Source organism: Neoarius graeffei, chromosome 16, assembly GCF_027579695.1.
Source record: "Neoarius graeffei isolate fNeoGra1 chromosome 16, fNeoGra1.pri, whole genome shotgun sequence".
NCBI lineage: Eukaryota > Metazoa > Chordata > Actinopteri > Siluriformes > Ariidae > Neoarius > Neoarius graeffei.
In genome coordinates, this window is record NC_083584.1 from 38924740 (window position 1) to 38946966 (window position 22227).

The 22227-nt window shown below is 40.6% G+C and overlaps 1 protein-coding gene across 2 annotated transcripts; it reads right to left on the minus strand.

Moving 5' to 3' along the window:
- Positions 1-90: 90 nt before the first annotated feature.
- Positions 91-19914, minus strand: LOC132900687 (trichohyalin-like). Of its 2 annotated transcripts, none has more exons than XM_060942942.1 (4): positions 19431-19914; positions 15206-15304; positions 1037-1438; positions 91-931 (listed from the first exon to the last, which is right to left on the minus strand). In XM_060942942.1, the coding sequence occupies exons 1-4, from the start codon at positions 19786-19788 to the stop codon at positions 504-506; spliced, it is 1287 nt and encodes a 428-aa protein (XP_060798925.1). In that variant the 5' UTR covers positions 19789-19914; the 3' UTR covers positions 91-503. The 2 variants fall into 2 exon arrangements, with proteins under 2 accessions (XP_060798925.1, XP_060798926.1); XM_060942943.1 differs by lacking the exon at positions 19431-19914 and adding an exon at positions 15410-15734.
- Between the last annotated feature and the right edge of the window lie 2313 nt (positions 19915-22227).

Here is a 22227-nt window from a genome sequence, read left to right on the forward strand (position 1 = left end):
AAGTTAAATCCACATATTCTGACCAATCAGATTTGAGCATTCAACAGTGTGGTAGTAGAAGGGGTTATAACACATGAAACACACAAGCAATTCTCAAAACTATTTATTTTTTTGATCATTTGTAAAGGTCACTTTTCTTTCTAATACATGTACAGTTAATCTACTGTTCACAGACCTACTTAAAAAAAAACAAACCTTTTTTACTAGGACTGTTCATACATTCACTGTGTTTCTGCTGGCAGTGTCATCGGTCACTGACTAAAGAAATGTTTGTTTAAAGCTACCACTTGCTTTAAAATGACAGTAATAAGTGATAAATGACAAATTGTTCATTTTTAAAATATATAAAAAATGTGGTAACAAATTGTACCATTACACAAATTCAGTTGGGTTCAGACTCTTCATAAGAGAGTAGTAACAAAATGCATGAGACACATCTCCAATAAAATGACTAATAAATACATATAATGTACAAAAAAAAAAGCGCCCCAACTTCCTGGTCATTACTCCATGAAGGACGTGGATGAAAGCGAGTTAAAAATCATGTCCTGTTCGGAGGTGTTTTGTATGTTACCATTTCCAGCAGTGTCTGTACTGAACCTAGACTGATTGCCCGAGTGCCAGTACTTAGACGAGTTTAACTGCTGTAATGTTGGTGAAGGCATACGCCTCAGGAGTTCCTGTAGTAGGCCATTCTGAGACTCCTGCATCTCCTTAAACATTGCCACTTGTCTAGCCCGTTCTTCTCGTGCTTCCTCCTTTGCCTCCTTTCTCAAGCGCTCTTCATGCTGCCTCTGCTCCAGGAGCCGAAGCCGTTCCCTCTCCTCCAAGGTTCTGGCAATTTCTGAAAAACACTCTTTCATGTCCTTTGCTATTTGTTCCTCTGGTGATACTTTCTTCACCCTTTTGTTTGGTGGTGATTGAGGAGATTCTGTAAACAGGCAAAGCAAAATCCCATTAATCAGATGACTTAATGGACGCGGACCTTAAGAGTAACTTTAGGCAGGTAAGGTGTAGCTAGCAAGATCAAACTCACCTGCATGATTACTGGGTATGAGGTTTGTGCCCTCCCTGGTCTCTGGGATGTTTGCAACACTTGAAGTGGTTTCAGGTTCACCACTGTTTTTAAACTGGGTAAGCTGCTGTGGCGTTGGTGACGGGATTCGCCGCAAGAGTTCTCTTAGCAGATTATTTTGAGATTCTAGTAATTCTTTAAACATGGCCATTTGCCTGGCCCTCTCTTCTCTCTCCTCCTCTTTTGCCTCCTTCCTCAAGCGCTCTTCATGTTGCCTCTGCTCCTGGAGACGAAGGCGCTCCCTTTCTTCAAAATCTCTGTCCATTTCAATAAAAAACTCTTTCACGTCCTTCACTATTTGTTCCCCCCGGGATACTTTCTTGCCACTTTTATTTGGTGGTGATTGAGGAGACAAAGGAGATTCTGTTTAAAAAAAAAAAAGCACATCCCATTATGCAATCAACAGTGGGGTGCTAGTTGTGGTGCAACAATATATTTACAAATGTTAGACAAGAAATAACAGTTTCCAGGTGGAAAATTCCAGTGTTACAGCAGCAGACAAGAGACAATAGAGAACACTGTACAATGCAAAGGAAAATATAAAAGCATTTAAAGAGTTAAACAACTATGCAAATATACAAAAACTGAAGAAAATATATGCACAGGAAGATGCACTGCCCTGCCAAAAAAAAAAAAAAGTCACGTGCTCTAAATCATACCTGCAAACTCATGAGGGTTGAAAAAGGTGACAAACTACCGGTAACCCCCCGGCCCCCTTAAACAGCGCGCGATCAAGGAAAATAAAGGGAAAAGACAACATTTAAAACAAAGACAAGATTTATTCATTTTTAGCTTTGCAATTTTCAGTTTTGCATCTGACACCTCATTACATTACCATTAAGGAAGGAAAAGTATAAAAAGTAAAAAGTAAAATTTGAATTTAAAAAAGTAATTTTTGAAGTGTGACACTGGAAACTTTCTTCAGCAGACCAGTTTATCATTTTTTAGACCTTTTGGCCCGAACAAGCCGTTCAAGTGCACGTTTATGCTGCTCTGCCATGTGCCTCTTTCGCGCCATGCTATCCTTCTTCACCACCTCTGCCCCATTACCAGCAGCACTGGTAGATGGCTGACACCAAATTCAGCCCTCCTTTCCTTCAGTGCTGCCAAATTCATGGTGTGAGTGTGTGTGTGTGTGAGAGAGTGAGAGAGAATCTCTCTCTCTCACTCACACTCTCACAACTAACTGGTTCTCTGAATACAACCGAGATCAACACATAACGTTACAATTTTGACAATCCCACCAATAGTTTCACATAATGATTTCTCTTACCCAAAACACGCGTTTATAGATCCTTATGTTCAACAAAAAATTACTTTATTCAAACTGATTTGACATTTTTTTCTGTTTTGTTCAGGGCTTTGAACCGGTTCAAGGAACGAAAACGAAAACCGGGAACTTTTTCTATTTCACATGGAACAGAAACGAAACCAGAAACTTTATTATTTTTTATGTTCCGGAACAGAAACGCTTATTAAAAATAATGGTAACTGGTTAATACCGGTTTTTATTTCGTTCCTCAAAGTTTCCGTAGCCTACAAATAAAAAAGTCATTCTTCTCCTGCGCAAGTTTCTATGACCCGCTGGGGTTCACTTCCTGTGTGACGTTCGCTGACTGAATGGAGAGAGCGGGAAGGTGGACTACTATCATGTCTCCACGTGATAATAAGTGAGTAAGTGCATTACTGAGTGTCTGTGAGCAAAGGAGAGCCTGAACGTTGCAACCTCCCTATTGGCTGTTTATTGGCTGTTTGTAAAAATGTATCAATTGTTGCCCTTCATCGCGGGCTCGAGAGACGAGACCTGACGAGTTAGTTCGTTGGTAGCAGAACAAAATGTCTGGACACAAATCGGGTTTTCAGAAAAGGAAAGAAAATAAATGCAGGGTCGAAAATACAAAAAAGGAGGCAGAAAATGCAAAACGAGTTTTAAGGTAGGACAAATGGTTACTTTTCTGAGGCAGCCCGCCGTGGCTGCAGGCTTTCAGTTGTCATTGAATGGTTATTTTTCTGAGGCAGCCCGCCGTGGCTGCCTGCAGGCTTATTTATTATAGCCCATTTAGTTAAAATAGTTGATATAAAATGTTTATAGTTATGTGATGGTTGTCCTGATTTAGACTGTTTTTTTTTTTTTTGGGGGGGGGTTGCGCGATGTTGCACCCGGGTCCAGATTAGGGCAGAACCGGCCCTGGCTACATTTCAGGTGTAGTTTGTTTTATGTATGTACTTGCATAGATGTGTACTTGGTCTTCCAATATGGCGCCTAACAAAATCTCGCGGCGCGGTGACGTCATGCGGTAGCCCTCCTGACTAGCCTTTGGTAACACACTAAACGAATTCTCTTTCATTTTTGGCACTTTTTCTGTTTGTGTAGATGGGAAGACATACTGAGAATCCAAATCACCAACATTTGAAATAATAATTGTTTTGAATTATTTCTTGTCTTATTTAATGAAGGTTGTAATAGAATTAGCCTACATTTGGCTTAAGCTGGATGAGACAGAGACATAATTTTATAGCCATTTGTTAAACAGCTGACAGGGAACGTAATTAACCGTTCCGGGAACAAAATTTTGTTCTAACCGGTTCGGGAACGTCTATTTAATGGTGGAACCCAAAACCGGAAACGTTAAAATTCCGTTTCTGTTCGGCACGAACCAATAGGAAAAAAATTCTGGTTCAAAGCCCTGGTTTTGTTTCAGCCCACAGAAACATCTTCCGTGTCGCGTGTTCGGTTCAAACGTAACAGCCCCGCCCCTTGTGTCTTACGTCATAAAAACGCGACTCACAGACCACCAAATCACAGGTACCAAAAAAAACCACCCTAAAGCCTCTTTAAAATCGCACTCATCGTAACACAGCTTTCTCCGCATACTAAAAATGTTTTTCCGTCTCCAGATGTACAGTGGTGCTTGAAAGTTTGTGAACCCTTTAGAAGTTTCTATATTTCTGCATAAATATGACCTAAAACATCATCAGATTTTCACACAAGTCCTAAAAGTAGATAAAGAGAACCCAGTTAAACAAATGAGACAAAAATATTATACTTGGTCATTTATTTATTGAGGAAAATGATCCAATATTACATATCTGTGAGTGGCAAAAGTATGTGAACCTCTAGGATTAGCAGTTAATTTGAAGATGAAATTAGACTCAGGTGGTTTCGATCAATGGGATGACAATCAGATGTGAGTGGGCACCCTGTTTTATTTAAAGAACAGGGATCTATCAAAGTCTGATCTTCACAACACATGTTTGTGGAAGGGCAATTCCATGTAAATGTCAACCTCACCATGCAAAAATAAAGCAACATGTAATACATCAAAACCACTCCCAGAGATATCACCTAGGCCTGTATTTTACAGATGTGAATAAGTTGAACCAATTTGTAACCAACCTAATATGTCACTGTCAGTCTTTCTTTCTTTCTTATAATGTAAAACCCAAGCTAAAACCAACTTTGATCATGTACAATTCTATATTATTGCCACAAGCCACAGAAATGTATGCTAAAATCCACAAAACAATAGCCATCCTAAATATTATTTAAGAACTTTGATAGTTTTAGCTGATATTTAGAGAGTTTTTCAAAGGGTTGTGGTGGTTAAATTGCTGATTTTCTAAACATATGCCATGTCTATTTCAGACGCGTCACATCCATAACGGAATTTCGTCACATCCATAACGCTGACTTTTCCTTCCGAAACTCTGCATGAAATACAAAATATTTTAAACAAAGATTTTTTAATATTCACCTTGGACCCCTCTATCAAATGGATATCTCCATTTCAACATTAGGTTTACAATTTCACAGAGTTTGATAAAAATGTACAGTCACCCAAGAAAAGTGATACTTTTTCTGTCACATCCATAACGCATCTTTTATTGGCATTTTCTGGCATGCCCTAGATGTACTATGGGAATTGTTCTTGTTCTATCACTTCTCCAGTATGGTACAGCCTTAAAATATGCAACACCTGTTTAAATACTGGGAGACAATAAAACATGCACTGGGCCATTTGTTGCCATTTTGAGTTCAAGTGTCACGTCCATAACGCTGGAATTGCTCGGAAGTGTATCATGGCATGAACAAAGGAGATTTCTGAGGACCTCAGAAAAAGCGTTGTTGATGCTCATCAGGCTGGAAAAGATTTAAAAACCATCTCTAAAAAGAGTTTGGACTCCACCAATCCACAGTCAGACAGATTGTGTACAAATGGAGAATTCAAGACCATTGTTACCCTCCCCAGGATGGTCAACCAACAAAGATCACTCCAAGAGCAAGGCGTATAATAGTCGGCGAGGTCACAAAGGACCCCAGGGTAACTTCTAAGCAACTGAAGGCCTCTCTCACATTGGCTAATGTTAATGTTCATGAGTTCACCAGCAGGAGAACACTGAACAACAATGGTGTGCATGGCAGGGTTGCAAGAAGAAAGCCACTGCTCTCCAAAAAGAATATTGCTGCTCATCTGCAGTTTGCTAAATATCATGTGGACAGGCCAGAAGGCTATTGGAAAAATGTTTTGTGGATGGATGAGACAAAAGTAGAACTTTTTGGTTTAAATGAGAAGCATTATGTTTGGAGAAAGAAAGACACTGCATTGCAGCCAGGGCTTTGAACCAGAATTTTTTTCCTATTGGTTCGTGCCGAACAGAAACGGAATTTTAACGTTTCCGGTTTTGGGTTCCACCATTAAATAGACGTTCCCGAACCGGTTAGAACCGGTTAGAACAAAAAAATTTTGTTCCCGGAACGGTTAATTACGTTCCCTGTCAGCTGTTTAACAAATGGCTATAAAATTATGTCTCTGTCTCATCCAGCTTAAGCCAAATGTAGGCTAATTCTATTACAACCTTCATTAAATAAGACAAGAAATAATTCAAAACAATTAATTCAAAACTCGTTGGAATGTCATCCAATCAGAGAGACGTTTGAAGTATGAAGAAGGCGGAAATGGTCTGAATGTGGGTGTGAGGAGAAAAGTAGTAGTAGTACTTTGAAGTAGTAGTACATTGAAACCAAATGTTCGGCAACGTAGCCTCGCGCACCCCCCCCCCCCCCTCCCCCCAAAAAAAAACTCTTCGGATCTACACGATTCACACAAGTGACCTATTTTGGGATCAAAACGGCGAATTTCGCCGAAAGGTGACTAGTTTGCAGGTATGTCTAATATTTGGTTGGACTGCCTTTAGCTTTGATTACAATATATATTCGCCGTGGCATTGTTTCGATAAACTTGTGCAACGTCACAACATTTATTTCAGTCCAGACTTTAATTTTTTCACCAAGATCTTGTGTTGAGGATGAGAGAGACGATTCATTGTGTAAAGTCTTCTCCAGTCCCAAATCATCCCAAAGATTCTCAGTGGGGTTAAAGTGCATATTCTGGACCAATTTCTTTTTTTTTTTTTAATATATATACACGAAAGTATGTCCCTTTCCACACTCATCCAGAAGGGTAATTTTGCACAAGGCCATCTGTCTACAGCAGAAAAAAATAAAATAAAACGCGTCTGAAAAAATCCCAAGGGAGTCTGGAGCCAGATTCGTGATGTCACCTGCGGAAGCGCCAGCAGGCCGCGAGAGCTTTGCACGGTTTCAGCGCACAGCCTGTGTAGACCAAGTTTAGCAGCTAGCGATTTTGCATTGAAATATGGAATTGTCACCTTCAGCTTCTAAACCCATGGATTCATGCATCAATGCTCATCTATCTATTGTTACATAAATCACATTTTTTCTAATTACTATTATGTATTTATATATTTCTTCATTTAGAAGAATACTGGATAGTGTAGGAGAAAGATTTCATAAGCTACACACATGGAATCGTCTAAGCAGGGTTGTATATACATTTAATGTGTTTGACAGGTCCCAAGATCTCAAGCCCTGACACGCATATCCCTTGATGCATGTGAAGTAAAATGTAAAGAAAATGTGACCTTGGGCGCTGTGTGAGACGGCTGCCTCTCCAGTAGCTCTGTAGTTTTTAGCTCTTTAAACCTCTTTTTTTCCACCTTTTTTTACTTTATGATCTTCTTATGAAGACATAGTGTATTTTTCTTCATATCCCATGGATATTTTTAACTTTAACATGCAATCAGGAGCCAGTTTTCTCACTTATTCGAGAGAGGAGCTGCTGGCCCTGAAAATAATGGGACGAGCCGGGATGCAACACCCCATCCTGGCCGAGCTGAGGAGGAAACCCAGGGGCTGCAAAGCCGGGGCTAAGCTAAAGGCTAGGCTAGCGGACAACCGGCAGCACTACAAACCATCCATTCCCTCCGTTATCATGGGGAATGTGAACTCGCTGCCGAATAAGGTCGACGAGCTATCCACACTGAACAACCAGCGGATTTACCGGGAGAGCAGCTTATTTATTTTTACGGAGACATGGCTAATACACCTTGTACCAGATGCTAACGTGGACCTGCGGGGATTCACTGCTGTGAGAGCCGACAGAAACACTAAAGCATGCGGGAAAGGCAAAGGTGGGGGACTCATCATTTACGTGAACAACTGCTGGTGTAACCCGGGACATTTCTCTGTAAAGACAGTCTTATGTTGCCCGGACTTGGAGCTGCTAGCATCACCATCTGTGTTTACATCCCTCCGAGGGCAGATGCAGCCGCTGCATGTGAGGGGATTCACTCGGTCACAGCAAGGCTGCAGACACAGCAGCCTGAGCCATTTATGATCATTTCTGGGGACTTTAAACACGCTACTTTGGACTCTACTTTGGCTGCTTTTTACCAGGCTGTGGACTGTATATTTCAACCCTCCCAAAGGGATCAATAAAGTTCTATCTAATCTAAGTAAGTGTATTATCGCCCAGCGCTTTCGTGTTGTTTACTTTTGTGTGTGTCAATAAATAACATTATCCGTGTACCACACAAAACACAGGAAAATGATGAATACTAATCCCATCAAAATTGGTGTTGCTACACCCTCCTACGATACATCGGTTAGCCATTTTAATAATTACGTGATAACGAAGAAATTTGCAGAAAACCACCAGGTCGTTTTCTCATAAACAAACCAACGCTGATGTAGGATTCAGAGGGAGGCGTCCTGCACGCGACGTCACGAAAATCAATGTTTGCTGGGAAATCCAAATGCCAAGTTTTTTCAGAGACGGACCAATTCGCCTCAAATGGCTTGATTTCAACTGAATTTTTCTGGTATTGCGCAAGGTAAAAAAAAAATTGCACAAAATGCAAAATGTTACAGATATTTGACCAAAGTTTAATATAAAATAGGAGACTTACATTGATCTTACTCCTGAATTTACCCGTGATATGCACTTTAAGTTCAGGACTCTGGTGTTCAATTTGTGTGTAAAAATGATTCCTCGTGCTTCCTGAACCACTCTCACAATCTGAGCCCTAATTTTATGCCCATGCCATCAGGGAAGGGAAAAAAAAAATCCATTGATGTGATAATCTGGTCGTTCAGTACATTCAGGTCATCAGCGGACTTCATTTTATTGCCCCATAATGTTGCTGAGCCTCGACCTGACCAACCGAAGCAACCCCAGATCATAACACTGCATCCAGAGGCTTGTACAGCAGCCACTATGGATGATGGGTGCATCGCTTCATGTGCTTCCCTTCTTACTCTGACACACCAGTCACTCAGGAATAGGATCAATCTGGACTTATCAAACCACATGACCTTTTTCCATTGCTCCAGAGTCCAATCTTTATGCTCCCTAACAAATTGAAGTCTTTTCTCCCGAGTAGTCTCCTTAACAAGTGGTTTTCTTATGGCAGGGGTGTCAAACCTGATCCATAAAGGGCCTTGTGGCTGCAGGTTTTCATTCCAGCCATGCAGCAGCACACCTGATTTGGCTCATTCAATCAACTGAACTGTCTTCACACAGTCAAATACTTGCAGCCACACCCACCCTTGATTAAAGGGTGGGTGTGTCAGTTGATTGAATAAGCCAAATCAGGGTGCTGCTGCATGGCTGGAATGAAAACCTGCAGCCACACGGCCCTTTATGGATCAGGTTTGACACCCCTGTCTTATGGCCACACAGCTGTTTAGGCCCAATCCTGCAAGTTCATCACATTGTGAGTGTGGAAATGCTCTTAATCTCACTATTAAACATTGATAGTAGAACTCACGGTTATGTTTTACGATTCGACCTCACCAAACATTTAAGTGATCTCTGATCATAGTCTGTCAGGATCTTTTTCCTACCACATTTTTTCCCTACAAAGTTGATGGTTCACCACTATCCTTCCAGGTGTTAATAATGCATTGGACAGTGCTGAAATGACTGGAATTGGGTTAAGAAATCTTCTTAGTTGGTTTCTTTGCTTGATGCAGGCCAATAATTTGATCTTCTGAACCACAGTAACATCTTTTATATGAACACGAGATACGTCTTCCGACATGTTTGTTTAAGAAATGAGAAGTTACTCACTGCATCAGTTAGGGTTAAAAGAATTGTTGCCAGTTGAAACATTAATCACTGCAGTAATTATCCATTCAAAGGCTCTTATGTATTTACTTATTTAAATCCAAATGACGACTTTTTTTTTGTACGGGCGAGCAGTGCAGCTCATGTGCACAACGAGGAAGAATATTTAACAATTATTCCACGAAATCGAGTCGTACATGAGCTGATTGCTGACGAGGCGCATAGCACCGAGTTGGCTATAACCCATGTATGACGAGATTAAGTGGAATAACCGTTCTATTCTATCCACAGTCACTGGATTTTCAGAAATTTGTATTTTCTGCATTTTTATTTTTTGCAAATTCAATAAATGAAAACTATACAAAACGTCCAACAAAATAATTTCCACTTAGAATGTAAACAAACCGGTGAAATGACAGTAGCAATTTGTGAAAAATGCTTCTTGAAAAATAAAATATACATTCTTACCATCAAATATTTTTATTCCATATTTTGTTCCTTTTTTGTATTTTTGAGGATTTCGTCTTCAAGTAGAGTTTTTATTTCGTCCTCGGTTGGTTCAGCAATACGCTCCACCATTTTGTTTTTCTCTACTCACAATATACAGTTAGGTCCATAAATATTTGGACAGAGGCAACATTTTTCTAATTTTGGTTCTGTACATTATCACAATGAATTTTGAACAAAACAATTCAGATGCAGTTGAAGTTCAGACTTTCAGCTTTAATTCAGTGGGTTGAACAAAAATGATTGCATCAAAATGTGAGGAACTATAAATCATTTTTTAAACACAATCCCTTCATTTCAGGGGCTCAAAAGTAATTGGACAAATTAAATAATTGTAAATAAAACGTTCATTTCTAATACTTGGTTGAAAACCCTTTGTTGGCAATGACTGCCTGAAGTCTTGAACTCATGGACATCACCAGACGCTGTCTTTCCTCCTTTTAATGCTCTGCCAGGCCTTTACTGCAGCGGTTTTCAGTTGCTGTTTATTTGTGGGCCTTTCTGTCTGAAGTTTAGTCTTTAACAAGTGAAATGCATGCTCAATTGGGTTGAGATCAGGTGACTGACTTGGCCATTCAAGAATATTCCACTTCTTTGCTTTAATAAACTCCTGGGTTGCTTTGGCTTTATGTTTTGGGTCATTGTCCATCTGTATTATGAAATGCCGACCAATTAGTTTGGCTGCATTTGGCTGTATTTGAGCACACAGTATGTCTCTGAATACCTCAGAATTCATCCGGCTGCTTCTGTCCTGTGTCACATCAATAAACACCAGTGACCCAGTGCCACTGGCAGCCATGCATGCCCAAGCCATCACACGGCCTCCGCCGTGTTTTACAGATGATGTGGTATGCTTTGGATCATGAGCTGTACCACGCCTTCGCCATACTTTTTTCTTTCCATCATTCTGGTAGAGGTTGATCTTGGTTTCATCTGTCCAAAGAACGTTCTTCCAGAACTGTGCTGGCTTTTTTAGATGTTTTTTAGCAAAGTCCAATCTAGCCTTTTTATTCTTGAGGCTTATGAGTGGCTTGCACCGTGCCATGAACCCTCTGTATTTACTTTCATGCAGTCTTCTCTTTATGGTAGATTTGGATATTGATACGCCTACCTCCTGGAGTGTGTTGTTCACTTGGTTGGTTGTTGTGAAGGGGTTTCTCTTCACCATGGAAATTATTCTGCGATCATCCACCACTGTTGTCTTCTGCAAGTATCCAGGTCTTTTTGCATTGATGAGTTCACCAGTGCTTTCTTTCTTTCTCAGGATTTACCAAACTGTAGATTTTGCCACTCCTAATATTGTAGCAGTTTCTCGGATGGGTTTTTTCTGTTTTCGCAGCTTAAGGATGGCTTGTTTCACCTGCATGGAGAGCTCCTTTGACCACATGTTTTCTTCACAGCAAAATCTTCCAAATGCAAGCACCACACCTCAAATCAACTCCAGGCCTTTTATCTGCTTAATTGAGAATGACATAACGAAGGAATTGCCCACACCTGCCCATGAAATAGCCTTTGAGTCAATTGTCCAATTACTTTTGGTCCCTTTAAAAACAGGGTGGCACATGTTGAGCTGAAACTCCTAAACCCTTCATCCAATTTTAATGTAGATACCCTCAAATGAAAGCTGAAAGTCTGGACTTTATGTCCATTATATAACTACAACTTGAATATGTTTCAGTAAACAGGTAAAAAAAAAACAAAATTTGTGTCAGTGTCCAAATATATATGGACCTAACTGTATGAGCTGATAGCCTAGTAGTAGAATAGCCCATCAGAGCGCACGATTGCTCATATCCAGTGAATGTGGACAGAATAAAACTGGATATACTCATATGCAAGTTATAACACTGTGCAAAAATGTCATTGTGCAACATTGAACTGAGCAGAATTCTTGAAGTATAATGTTTATCCTCCACCAATAATATGTCTAAAGATCATTTAAGCATTTAAACCTGGGGAAGGTGTCCTTCACAACAACTACCACCTATGTGCATGTTTCAGATAAAGTCACTTCAACCTACATGCTCACTTGAGTGTAGGACGTACAGACGCACTCCATTTCCCCTTGGGATGATTAAAGCATTTCTGATTCTGATGAAACAATTATTAAATCTTATTAAATTATTATCTTAAATCTTAAATTAATTATTAAATTAAATCTTATTAAATTATTAAGTCTCAGCATTTAAGTCTAGGCTGAAAACATATCTGTTTAGTCAAGCCTTTTGTTAATGGTGTTTATGAGGTAAAGGAGTAGATCTGGAGGGTCCTCAGACATAGAGTGTTTTGGTAAACTGGGATGTATGGATGCTGTCAGTCCCCACTCGCTTGCTCACTCGAGTTTGTTGACGGTGTAGTGGCTGGCTGCTTTATGTCCCGGGGCTCCCTCATGCCTGTGTTACCTTCTGGCTCTCTCCTTTTAGTTATGCTGTCATAGTTAGTTGCCGGAGTCCCTGCTTGTACTCGGTGCAATATGTATACTGTTCCTACTTATTCAGGTGACATTGGGCATACCTAACCACCTGTGTTTTCTTTCTCTCCCCCCCACCCCAAATCTGTCCCTCTGAGTTACATGGAGTCAACAGGAAATCTTTTGGTGGAGACGGTGGGGACCTCGACTGGCTATCGTAGCCTGCAGGGAATCGGCCGTCAGACATTCTGTCGCATGTCCCAGACCCGGTGAAATGTAACTGAATTGTCTTGGCCAGGCCTAAGGGTCCCATCTGCATCTCATCATTGCTGAGGAGTGTGCTCCCATCACCCAATCAAGCATCCAGCCAGAGCAGGTCATGATATATTTTTTTACCATATTAACATGCCATTGTGTGTTATGCCTGATGTAAAGACTCGTCTCTGCGAGCCTACCACACAGATTTAATACTTGTCATTTTTAGGGCATACCTAACAACGTGTTTTCTTTCTCTCTCTCTCCCCCCCCATCTGTCCCTCTGAGTTACATGTTGATCCTGGGATTGAGATGCTGGCCTCTTCTGCCCCTCGGACCTGCTTGATCCATCCTGGTGCCCTGTGTCTGGTCGGAGTTTTATCGCCCCACTCCTGTGAAGGACGGCCCCATGAGGACAGTTGAGGGTTATACCTGTTAAAACTGTTAATATTATAGTCAGGCTGTCTGTTGTTGCCCAAATGAGGATGGGTTCCCTTTTGAGTCTGGTTCCTCTCGAGGTTTCTTCCTCATGTCGTCTGAGGGAGTTTTTCCTTGCCACCGTCGCCACAGGCTTGCTCATTGGGGATAGATTAGGGATAAAATTAGCTCATGTTTTAAGTCGTTCAAATTCTGTAAAGCTGCTTTGCGACAATGTTTATTGTTAAAAGCGCTGTACAAATAAACTTGATTTGATTAAATGTGTAAATAGTGACTGCATTAAATAAATCTATTCAACAGTCCATGCTTGAAACATCCTTTTCCAGGAGTCATCCATAATAGATTATGTTTCCCACAGCATTCACTCAACCCTGTTACCGAAACAAATTCACCCCATGAAATACGTGGAATATTCCACAAGTCACACACAACAAGAAGCATTATCTGAATTTCCTGAAGCTCATGGGAAGGAGAAATGGAAGATCTCTCATTCTTTTTTCTTTAGCATTTTCAATTATGTAATAGCTACTGTACCGACAACCCGTGTCCGAAATCGCTCCCTACTCGCTATATAGGGCACTATATAGTGGGGACGCCATTTTGTAGTGCTCTCCGAAACCTTAGTGAGGATTATTTACACCCTATATAGTGCACTCAAAGTATCCCACAATGCATCATGAAAAGTAGTGTATAACGATCGTCACTAACCAAAGCAATATAACCCATCATGCATTGCGGTCGCGCTGAAAGAAATCAAATTAAAAGTCTCAAATTTGATTTAATAAAAAGGCAGCAGCAAAGAAGAAAGTATTCAGCCTTAATTTAAAAAAAAAAAAGATGCAGGTACTTTGTATTGATTAATGTAGGAAATGCGCTCAGTATATGTATTTATTATTTTGAAAACCCACCAGCCGCCTGCTCTGGCATGTTGACAGTAATGATGTAAATACCAGTCCAACGGAATAGTATCCAAAAACGTTTTTTTCATTTTACCAGTGAGCTCACTATGTAGTCCTCTATATAGTAATTCCCTATATAGGGAATGAGCGAGTGATTTCAGACACAAGGAACGTCACTTTTAAAGTACAGGGTCGCAGGCAAACTGGAGCCTATCCCAGCTAACTATGGATGAGAGGCGGGGTACACCCTGGACAAGTCGCCAGGTTATCGCAGGGCTGATACATAGACACGCAACCATTCACACTCACATTCACACCTACGGTCGATTTAGAGCCAGAAATTAACCTGACCTGCATGTCTTTGGACTGTGGGGGAAACCAGAGCACCCGGAGGAAACCCATACAGACACGGGGAGAACATGCAAACTCCACACTGGGCTTGAACCCAGGACCTTCTTGCTGTGAGGTGACAGTGCTAACTACTACACCACTGTGCCACCCTTACAGTAGAACCCTGTTACCTAAATAATTGAAACTAATTATTCAAATAATAATAGTAATAATAATAATAATAATAATAATAAATAGCCTTAATATCCGGGCGGCACAGTGGTGTAGTGGTTAGCGCTGTCGCCTCACAGCAAGAGGATCCGGGTTCGAGCCCCGTGGCCGGCGAGGGCCTTTCTGTGCGGAGTTTGCATGTTCTCCCCGTGTGGGTTTCCTCCGGGTGCTCCGGTTTCCCCCACAGTCCAAAGACATGCAGGTTAGGTTAACTGGTGACTCTAAATTGACCGTAGGTGTGAATGTGAGTGTGAATGGTTGTCTGTGTCTATGTGTCAGCCCTGTGATGACCTGGCGACTTGTCCAGGGTGTACCCCGCCTTTCGTCCGTAGTCAGCTGAGATAGGCTCCAGCTTGCCTGTGACCCTGTAGAACAGGATAAAGCGGCTGGAGATAATGAGATGAGCCTTAATATCCTTTTGCCAATTAACCACATTTTGTGTCTTTGTTAATTCTATGCTGAAAACTCAACCCTGTTAATCATTTAAAAGCCATTTTCAACAAAGAAACCCTGTAATAATGAGAGGTGCCTGAAGGTAGGTGTGTGTTGTTAGATTTATACATCTGTTAGAGTCATAAGTAATTAAGTAATTAGTAATTAAGTAATTAGTCATACCGGAAAGTAAACCCACCTGCTGGACTTAAGGGCGCGGTTTCTGTGTGCACCTCAGTCTTCAGGACATCTGCATCACTCACAGTGGTTTCAGCATCATTCTCCGAGGAACAAGGCTCTGAAGGATTAAGCAAAGGTACGGGGTTTGCAGCACGTCCACCTCCCCATATATAGTAACACATATCGAAATATGGCCAGTCTGACTTTGCCAGTTGGCAGTTACTTTTATTAATCTGGTGAAACTTCTTCCGTAGAGTTTTCAGTTTGTTTATAATCTGCGCCTTTTCTCTTAAAACCCCGCGCTCTTTGAGTTTCTGAGTGATTTTCTCATACACCACCGCATCCCGAACCGTGCCGTTCAGCTGGCGGTCGAATTCCTCCTCTGATCGGATAGACAGCAGCTCCTTTGTTTCAGAATCTTTCCAATTTCCAGCCATTTTCTTTTTACAGTAATTGTTACTGGATCGCGATGTGTGTTTGGCCTACGTTTTAAATACCCGACCCGAAAGCTCGTCGCAGGAAAAATACGTCACAGAGCGTCACTGTTCTACCCGGGCAATGTCCCACACTGCTACTTCCTCTGGCAAAAACAAATAAAAGATTCTGAAACATTATTCAGAGTATTACTGTTACTAAACACACTGCAGTATTTTACTGGAACAGTTTGTTTTCTGGCAAAGTGCCTGGTTATTACCTAGAAGATTTTTCTTATAAATAAGGCACAGGAAGTTTCACTGAAAATACTATACAGATGCTACTGTGTCAATTCTAAAAAAGTGTTTTGTTCATTCATTTTATATATATATATATATATATATATATATATGGTGGGTCTGAGTTTATTTTAGCTGCTAGAATTTTTTTTTTTAAAACCTATATTCCATTTTAATATTTTTATAATAACAGTATCAAACATACAAGTATAAATAATATTTAAAGAGGCGGGGGGAAGCACACTAATATTATACTTTAACACTGGGGGAATAAGTATCTATAAAAAAAACTTTAATACAGTACAAGGTGTTAGTTTTAATTGCTTTTTGGTTTTTTTAGAATGCTGAATTGAATAAATGTGGTGTTTGCTAAAGGCAACAAAGTAAGGTTTCTTAACTGTAAACTGACATTAAATTGACATTATGGACATGATATTTGGTCATAATAATAATAATAATAATAAATAATAATTAATAATAATTACACAAATGCACAACAGTTTCTCGACATCCATAACAAAAACTACAATTCATGTCTTAATTTCTTTTAAAGCGTATTAGCTGGATTTAATTTATAAATTAGTTAAAATTAATTTCCTTAACTTTGTTGGTGTTTAAGTATCAATTATTTAGAAGCCAGGCTTTCTTCCACACCATATCATCCACAAATTAATTCCATCACATATGGTAAATGTTGTAATATCTCTTTGGAACAGAGCTCTTGTACTAGATCTGTTATTACTGGAATAACTGGAAAAAAAAACAAATTTGACCTATGGGAGTGTATGTTGGAGACAGGAAGGGCAATAAACTTGGCTGACCTGTACAGTATACATAGACTCTAGAGGAAGAAATGTTTGTTTACAGAATTCACAACAGGTTTTAACAACGTACACAAGAACAAGTTACCTTTTTATGAGAGGAAAGAAAAGAGGAAAGAAGAAAAAACAAGACAGCTTGAGGTTTTATATATAGGAGTGATTCCACGCTTATGGGGACATTAACTTTTTTTAAAAATTCACCTAAAACCATTTTTTTACCATCAGGTCACAAAACATGTAATCTTTAATGAATATGTTAAAAGATAACTTTAATTTTCTGAGATGTAATAAAAACATTTATATGCCAAAGTCAGAACGTAACAGAAGTGTTGTGGACATGTATATTCTCAATTTTAACAATGTAGAATTACTTTTTGAAACATAGGAAGGTGATGTTTTATCAAATATAATTAATAAACATGTGTAGTAGAATAAACATACACTTTCAATAAGATTAACATGGTATATAGCTAGATTGTAATTAATGTGTAACAGACGCGAGATGGACAATCGTAACAGAAGTAATGTAACAGACATCATTTTGGAACTCATAGGCTTGACTTTGGCATATAAATGTTTTTATTACATCTCAGAAAATTAAAAAGTTATCTTTTAACATATCATTCATTAAAGATTACATGTTTTGTGACCTGATGGTAAAAAAAGAAATGGTTTTAGGTGAATTTTTAAAAATAAGTTCATGTCCCCATTTCAGTACCCATAAGTGTGGAATCACTCATATATAAAAAATAAAATATACACACAAATGACTGGATATTATATTCATTACATAGAGTGCTAGTGTTAATTGCTTGGGGATTTAAGCCATTCTTTACTGTAGCCAAATATGATTTTGCATGAAACCAGGAAAGTTTGACTTCTGTTCAAATTTACTGGAGTGTATATGGAACTTTGCTGAAATTAAAATAAGATTAATAACACATACTGTTAGCAGAAAAAACTCAGCATTTACAAAAACCAAACAATATAAGTGCACTTTTTAAACTGAGTTGTTAACATCATTTGTCATCTTTAAAAATATTAAGGTCATTCCAGAACATTTGATGAAAAGCACAATCCTAAAACAAATGAGCTATGGCTTCATCCATATTGTTACAAAAGGAACAAAGAGGTTTAATATTTAATTCTTTTTTTTTTCGCGGTCCGGTTTCCATCAAATTGTGCGCTCTGATTGGCTTGCGAGCGGTCCGGAATCCTACGATATGGACCCCGGTTATGGACCGTTGGCGACTTGCTCGTTCACAACAACAACAAACATGGTAGCAATTTTGTCAACACTTATTTTCGCATTTCTCAGTATAATAGGAATTAATTTTACAGTATGGATAGCGATAATGACAGTGTTCAGTGAAAGCGAGTTTTACTACCCTGATGAAGATGAAATAAAAGAAGACATTTCAGGTGAAAGCCAAAAACAAATTTGTAGCAGGTTTGTTCTAAATACGGTTTCCTTTTCGGGCGCTCTCATTTTCTGTTAGAATTTGGTAAAGAAAAAAATATATTATTTACTAGCTTAAGGTCGGTCCGTATCGTGAAATACCGTGACCTCGGCCTTGAAAATACTGACCGAGGCCCTGGTCAGTATTTTCAAGACGTCGGTCACGGTATTTCACAGAACAGACCTCCCAGCTGGTAAATCCATCCATCCTCTGTAGCCGCTTATTCTGTTCCACAGGGTCGCAGGCAAGCTGGAGCCTATCCCAGCTGACTATGGGCGAGAGGCGGGGTACACCCTGGACAAGTCGCCAGGTCATCACAGGGCTGACACATAGACGCAGACAACCATTCACACCTATGATCAATTTAGAGCCACCAGTTAACCTAACCTGCATGTCTTTGGACTGTGGAGGAAACTGGAGCACCCGGAAGAAACCCACGCAGACACGGGGAGAACATGCAAACTCCACACAGAAAGGCCCTCACTGGGCTTGAACCCGGACCTTCTTGCTGTGAGGCGACAGCGCTAACCACTCATAACACTTTTTTAGAATTGACACAGTAGCATCTGTATAGTATTTTCAGTGAAACTTCCTGTGCCTTATTTATAAGAAAAGTCTTCTAGGTAATAACCAGGCACTTTGCCAGAAAACACTGTTCCCAGTAAAATACTGCAGTGTGTTTAGTAACAGTAATACTCAGTGCGTTTACATGCACATCCAAATCGAGGTAAGGGTCCCAGCAGGGGTGCCAGAGAAATCCAATCCTACATGCACACAGGTGGCGCTACACGCCCCATCGTGTTGCTACACTTCCGGTTGTCGTCATGAAGAAGAGCTATTCGAGTATAAACAAAGTTATCAGTTCCGTATGCATTGTTTAGCCTCTTGATAATCTTTGGCTGCTTCTTCAGGAGCCAGCCAAACCGGTTTTTGGTCCCTTGGCCCCATGGGCAGGACACAGGGTAGACAATTGGGTGCTAATGGGCCATGTAAGTGTAGACTGCATAGTGCTAGGAGTTTGAAACGCAATTCAGCTTCCGGCTAACTGCATTACAGCGTAGAACAACAGATTACGCACCACATCACCAGTACATTTGTAACGGCATGCTATAGAATAAATCTAAAATACATTTATTCTGCCTATAAATCGTATGGTATGAAACAGTAGTTTGGTCGACTGGGAAGTAGGCTATTGTCGCAGTCGAAGTATCGCCAGTCTAAATTAGCTCTTGTTAGCTGCAGAAACTCACCTGATTGAGGAGTGAATCCGATGTCCACACCGTTTTCAGTGGCTTGCGACAAAGGTTGGCGTCCAAGCAGCTCCTCGAGGCTGTCTGCAAAAGGGCATGACTGAGGAGCTTGCCCGCTTGTCTGATTATTCTTCTTGGCTCTAAAATAAGCCTGTTTCATGTGCTTCCAGCGTACACGGATCTGCTCCGAGGTCCTCCTGTAGCCTGCGCTGGCCAACCGTTCCTCCACTTTCTTGAAGAGGTCTCCATTGCGCGTTTTTCTCCCGTCCATGCATTTTAATATATTCAACTCCTTAAGCTGAATGAGCATGAACTCTGTCTCTTCATTGCTCCAGAAGTGCAAGCTTCTGCTCGCCATTTTCTCTTCTTCGTTCGTTCTCCTTGTTCCTCCTGACCTCTTCTGCTGCTCGCTGCTACTACTACTACTACAGTTGTCATGCCGACCGATGCTGTTGTGTTTCCCGCTTGTGATCTCGTCACTTCCGGAAGGGGCAGTGCTGAAGTAAGCAGCTCGACTACGTAGCTCGATAGGGTTTACATGCACGAAGTAGCTCGGCAAAAATCGCATAATCTGACACCTTAGATGAGCTTTTCATCCATGAGAGGATAAATACCTGATACTTAAATTGAGGTATTTCACCCACGTGACCAAGTCACGTGACGCAGCCATTTTGGACGGCACGCTTAAGTCCTTCAGTGCAAGGCAGTATGAGATGGTGGAGACCTTTGCACATTTTAACAAGAAAGTAAGCTGTGATTCGTGTTAAATTGGATCTGTCTTTTATCACAAACACTGTACCCAGCCTTGGTATGGAGCCCTGTTTATTTATTTCTGTGTCCCGTTTCTTTCTAGCCTTTGTTATTGCGTTTTATGTCTGATGTCTGCTACATGCAACCCTAGACAAATTAACACTACCTTGTTTCACTGCTCAGATGGGTTAACAAACACTGACCCATTTACTTTTTGCTATATATTTTATCAAAATTGCGTTAACTGATAAACTAACCTGAAATGAAATGATCACTGCAAAGTCTGGAGTACTCTGTTGGCTCCTAATCCTGTCTCTTCACAGCTGCAATCCATTTGGCCCTCTTGTCTGGGTCAGTAGGAAACCGGTAGTGATGTGTCGGTCGCGAACGATCCGGTTCAAAGAGCCGGCTCTTTGAAGTGAACGACGGGAGCCGAGTTGGGGAGCCGAATTAGTTTTTTGTCCTTAGGTGCCTCAGAGAGAGACTTTCACAAAAAAAGTTGCTGTCCGATTGCGTCTTTGTGTTGTCTATTACCATTCAAAGGAAAAAAGTAGCATGGTGTGCGCCTACTTTTTTTGGTTGGGGGGGTTGATGTCATTCACAGCTGCGAAAATACGAAAATTGGTGTAATGCTTAAAGCTGTGGAGCGCAGGGGAGAGGAGTCTGAGGCACCTGAGGAGGGGAAAATCAGCTGTGTATTTTATATTGGTAATATAACACAGTTTTGCATTGTTTGTGAGAAAATAATTTATTAATTGGTAAGTAAGCTTTATTTCTATAACTAGAACATTGTTACACTGCTATACTTTACAAAGCTTTACAATGGCTACAAAAACTAAAATAAAATGGAAAACATCCTATTGATAAAATATAAATAATAATGTAATTAACTAGTTAATTGCAGCAATTAAATCAAAAATAAAATCTCAGGAGCCGTTTGGGAGCCGAAAGAGCCGGCTCCTTATAATAAGAAGAGCCAAAAGAGCCGAAATTCCCATCACTAGAAACCGGTAAAAGGAGCGTCCTGCACGCTGTCCCTGTCTGTTGTGGCAGCCCGCAGCACAACAAGCAAACACCATGGTTATTTATAGTGCTTACTGACAAATTAATCTATTCTAGGTGTCTGTAATACGTTTTTTTTTTCAAGCTGGTTCTCCCTCTCTGTCTGCAGCGTTAGTATGTAGCTTGACGTTCAAAATGGCGGACACCGGGGCGTCACGTGACCCTGTGACGTCAGGTGAAATACCTCAGTACCTGATACGGCGGTTCCCGCATGACGTCACCGCGCCGCGAGATTTCGGTAGTCGCCATATTGGAAGACCAAGTACACATCTATGCAAGTACATAGATACATAAAACAAACCACACCTGAAATGTAGCCAGGGCCGGTTCTGCCCTAATCTGGACCCGGGTGCAACATCGCACAAGCCCCCCCCCAAAAAAACAACACACCAGTCTAAATCAGGACAACCAGTGTTCAAACTACGGGGGTACTCGGGGGATCCGAGATCCCCTGAAACAGACATGAGATCCCTTAAACATGATTTGGGAAATGTTGGGGGGTCTCTAAAATATTGGCAAAATGATGTTTATTGACATAGCAATTGTGTGTAACGGGAAGCATTTGCATATCTGAAGTGTTGTGTTTACATCAAAGATAAAATAAACCGATATGACAACGACTGCTGCTGCCAGGTTGGTTGTTGAATAGCCTGACTTTTTTTTTTTTTTGTTCTTGCGTGTGGTATCATTGACACGAAGTTGTTTTTTGAACATGCCAATGCGGACACGATTTCCCCTGATGAGTTATGACTTCAGACGCGATGCGTGTGTGGAGGTGTGGAGTCCATGTGATGTGCGTAAGATAGGCTTCTCGTGTTTGGAGATCCGTGCTCTGAGACAAGCGCAAGCACCCCCCAGGGAAAAAAAGGGACCCCCCCCCCCCCCCCCCCCCCCCCCCCCCCCCGAAAATATCGGCATAGTTCAAACACCGAGGACAACCATCACATAACTATAAACATTTTATATCAACTATTTTAACTAAATG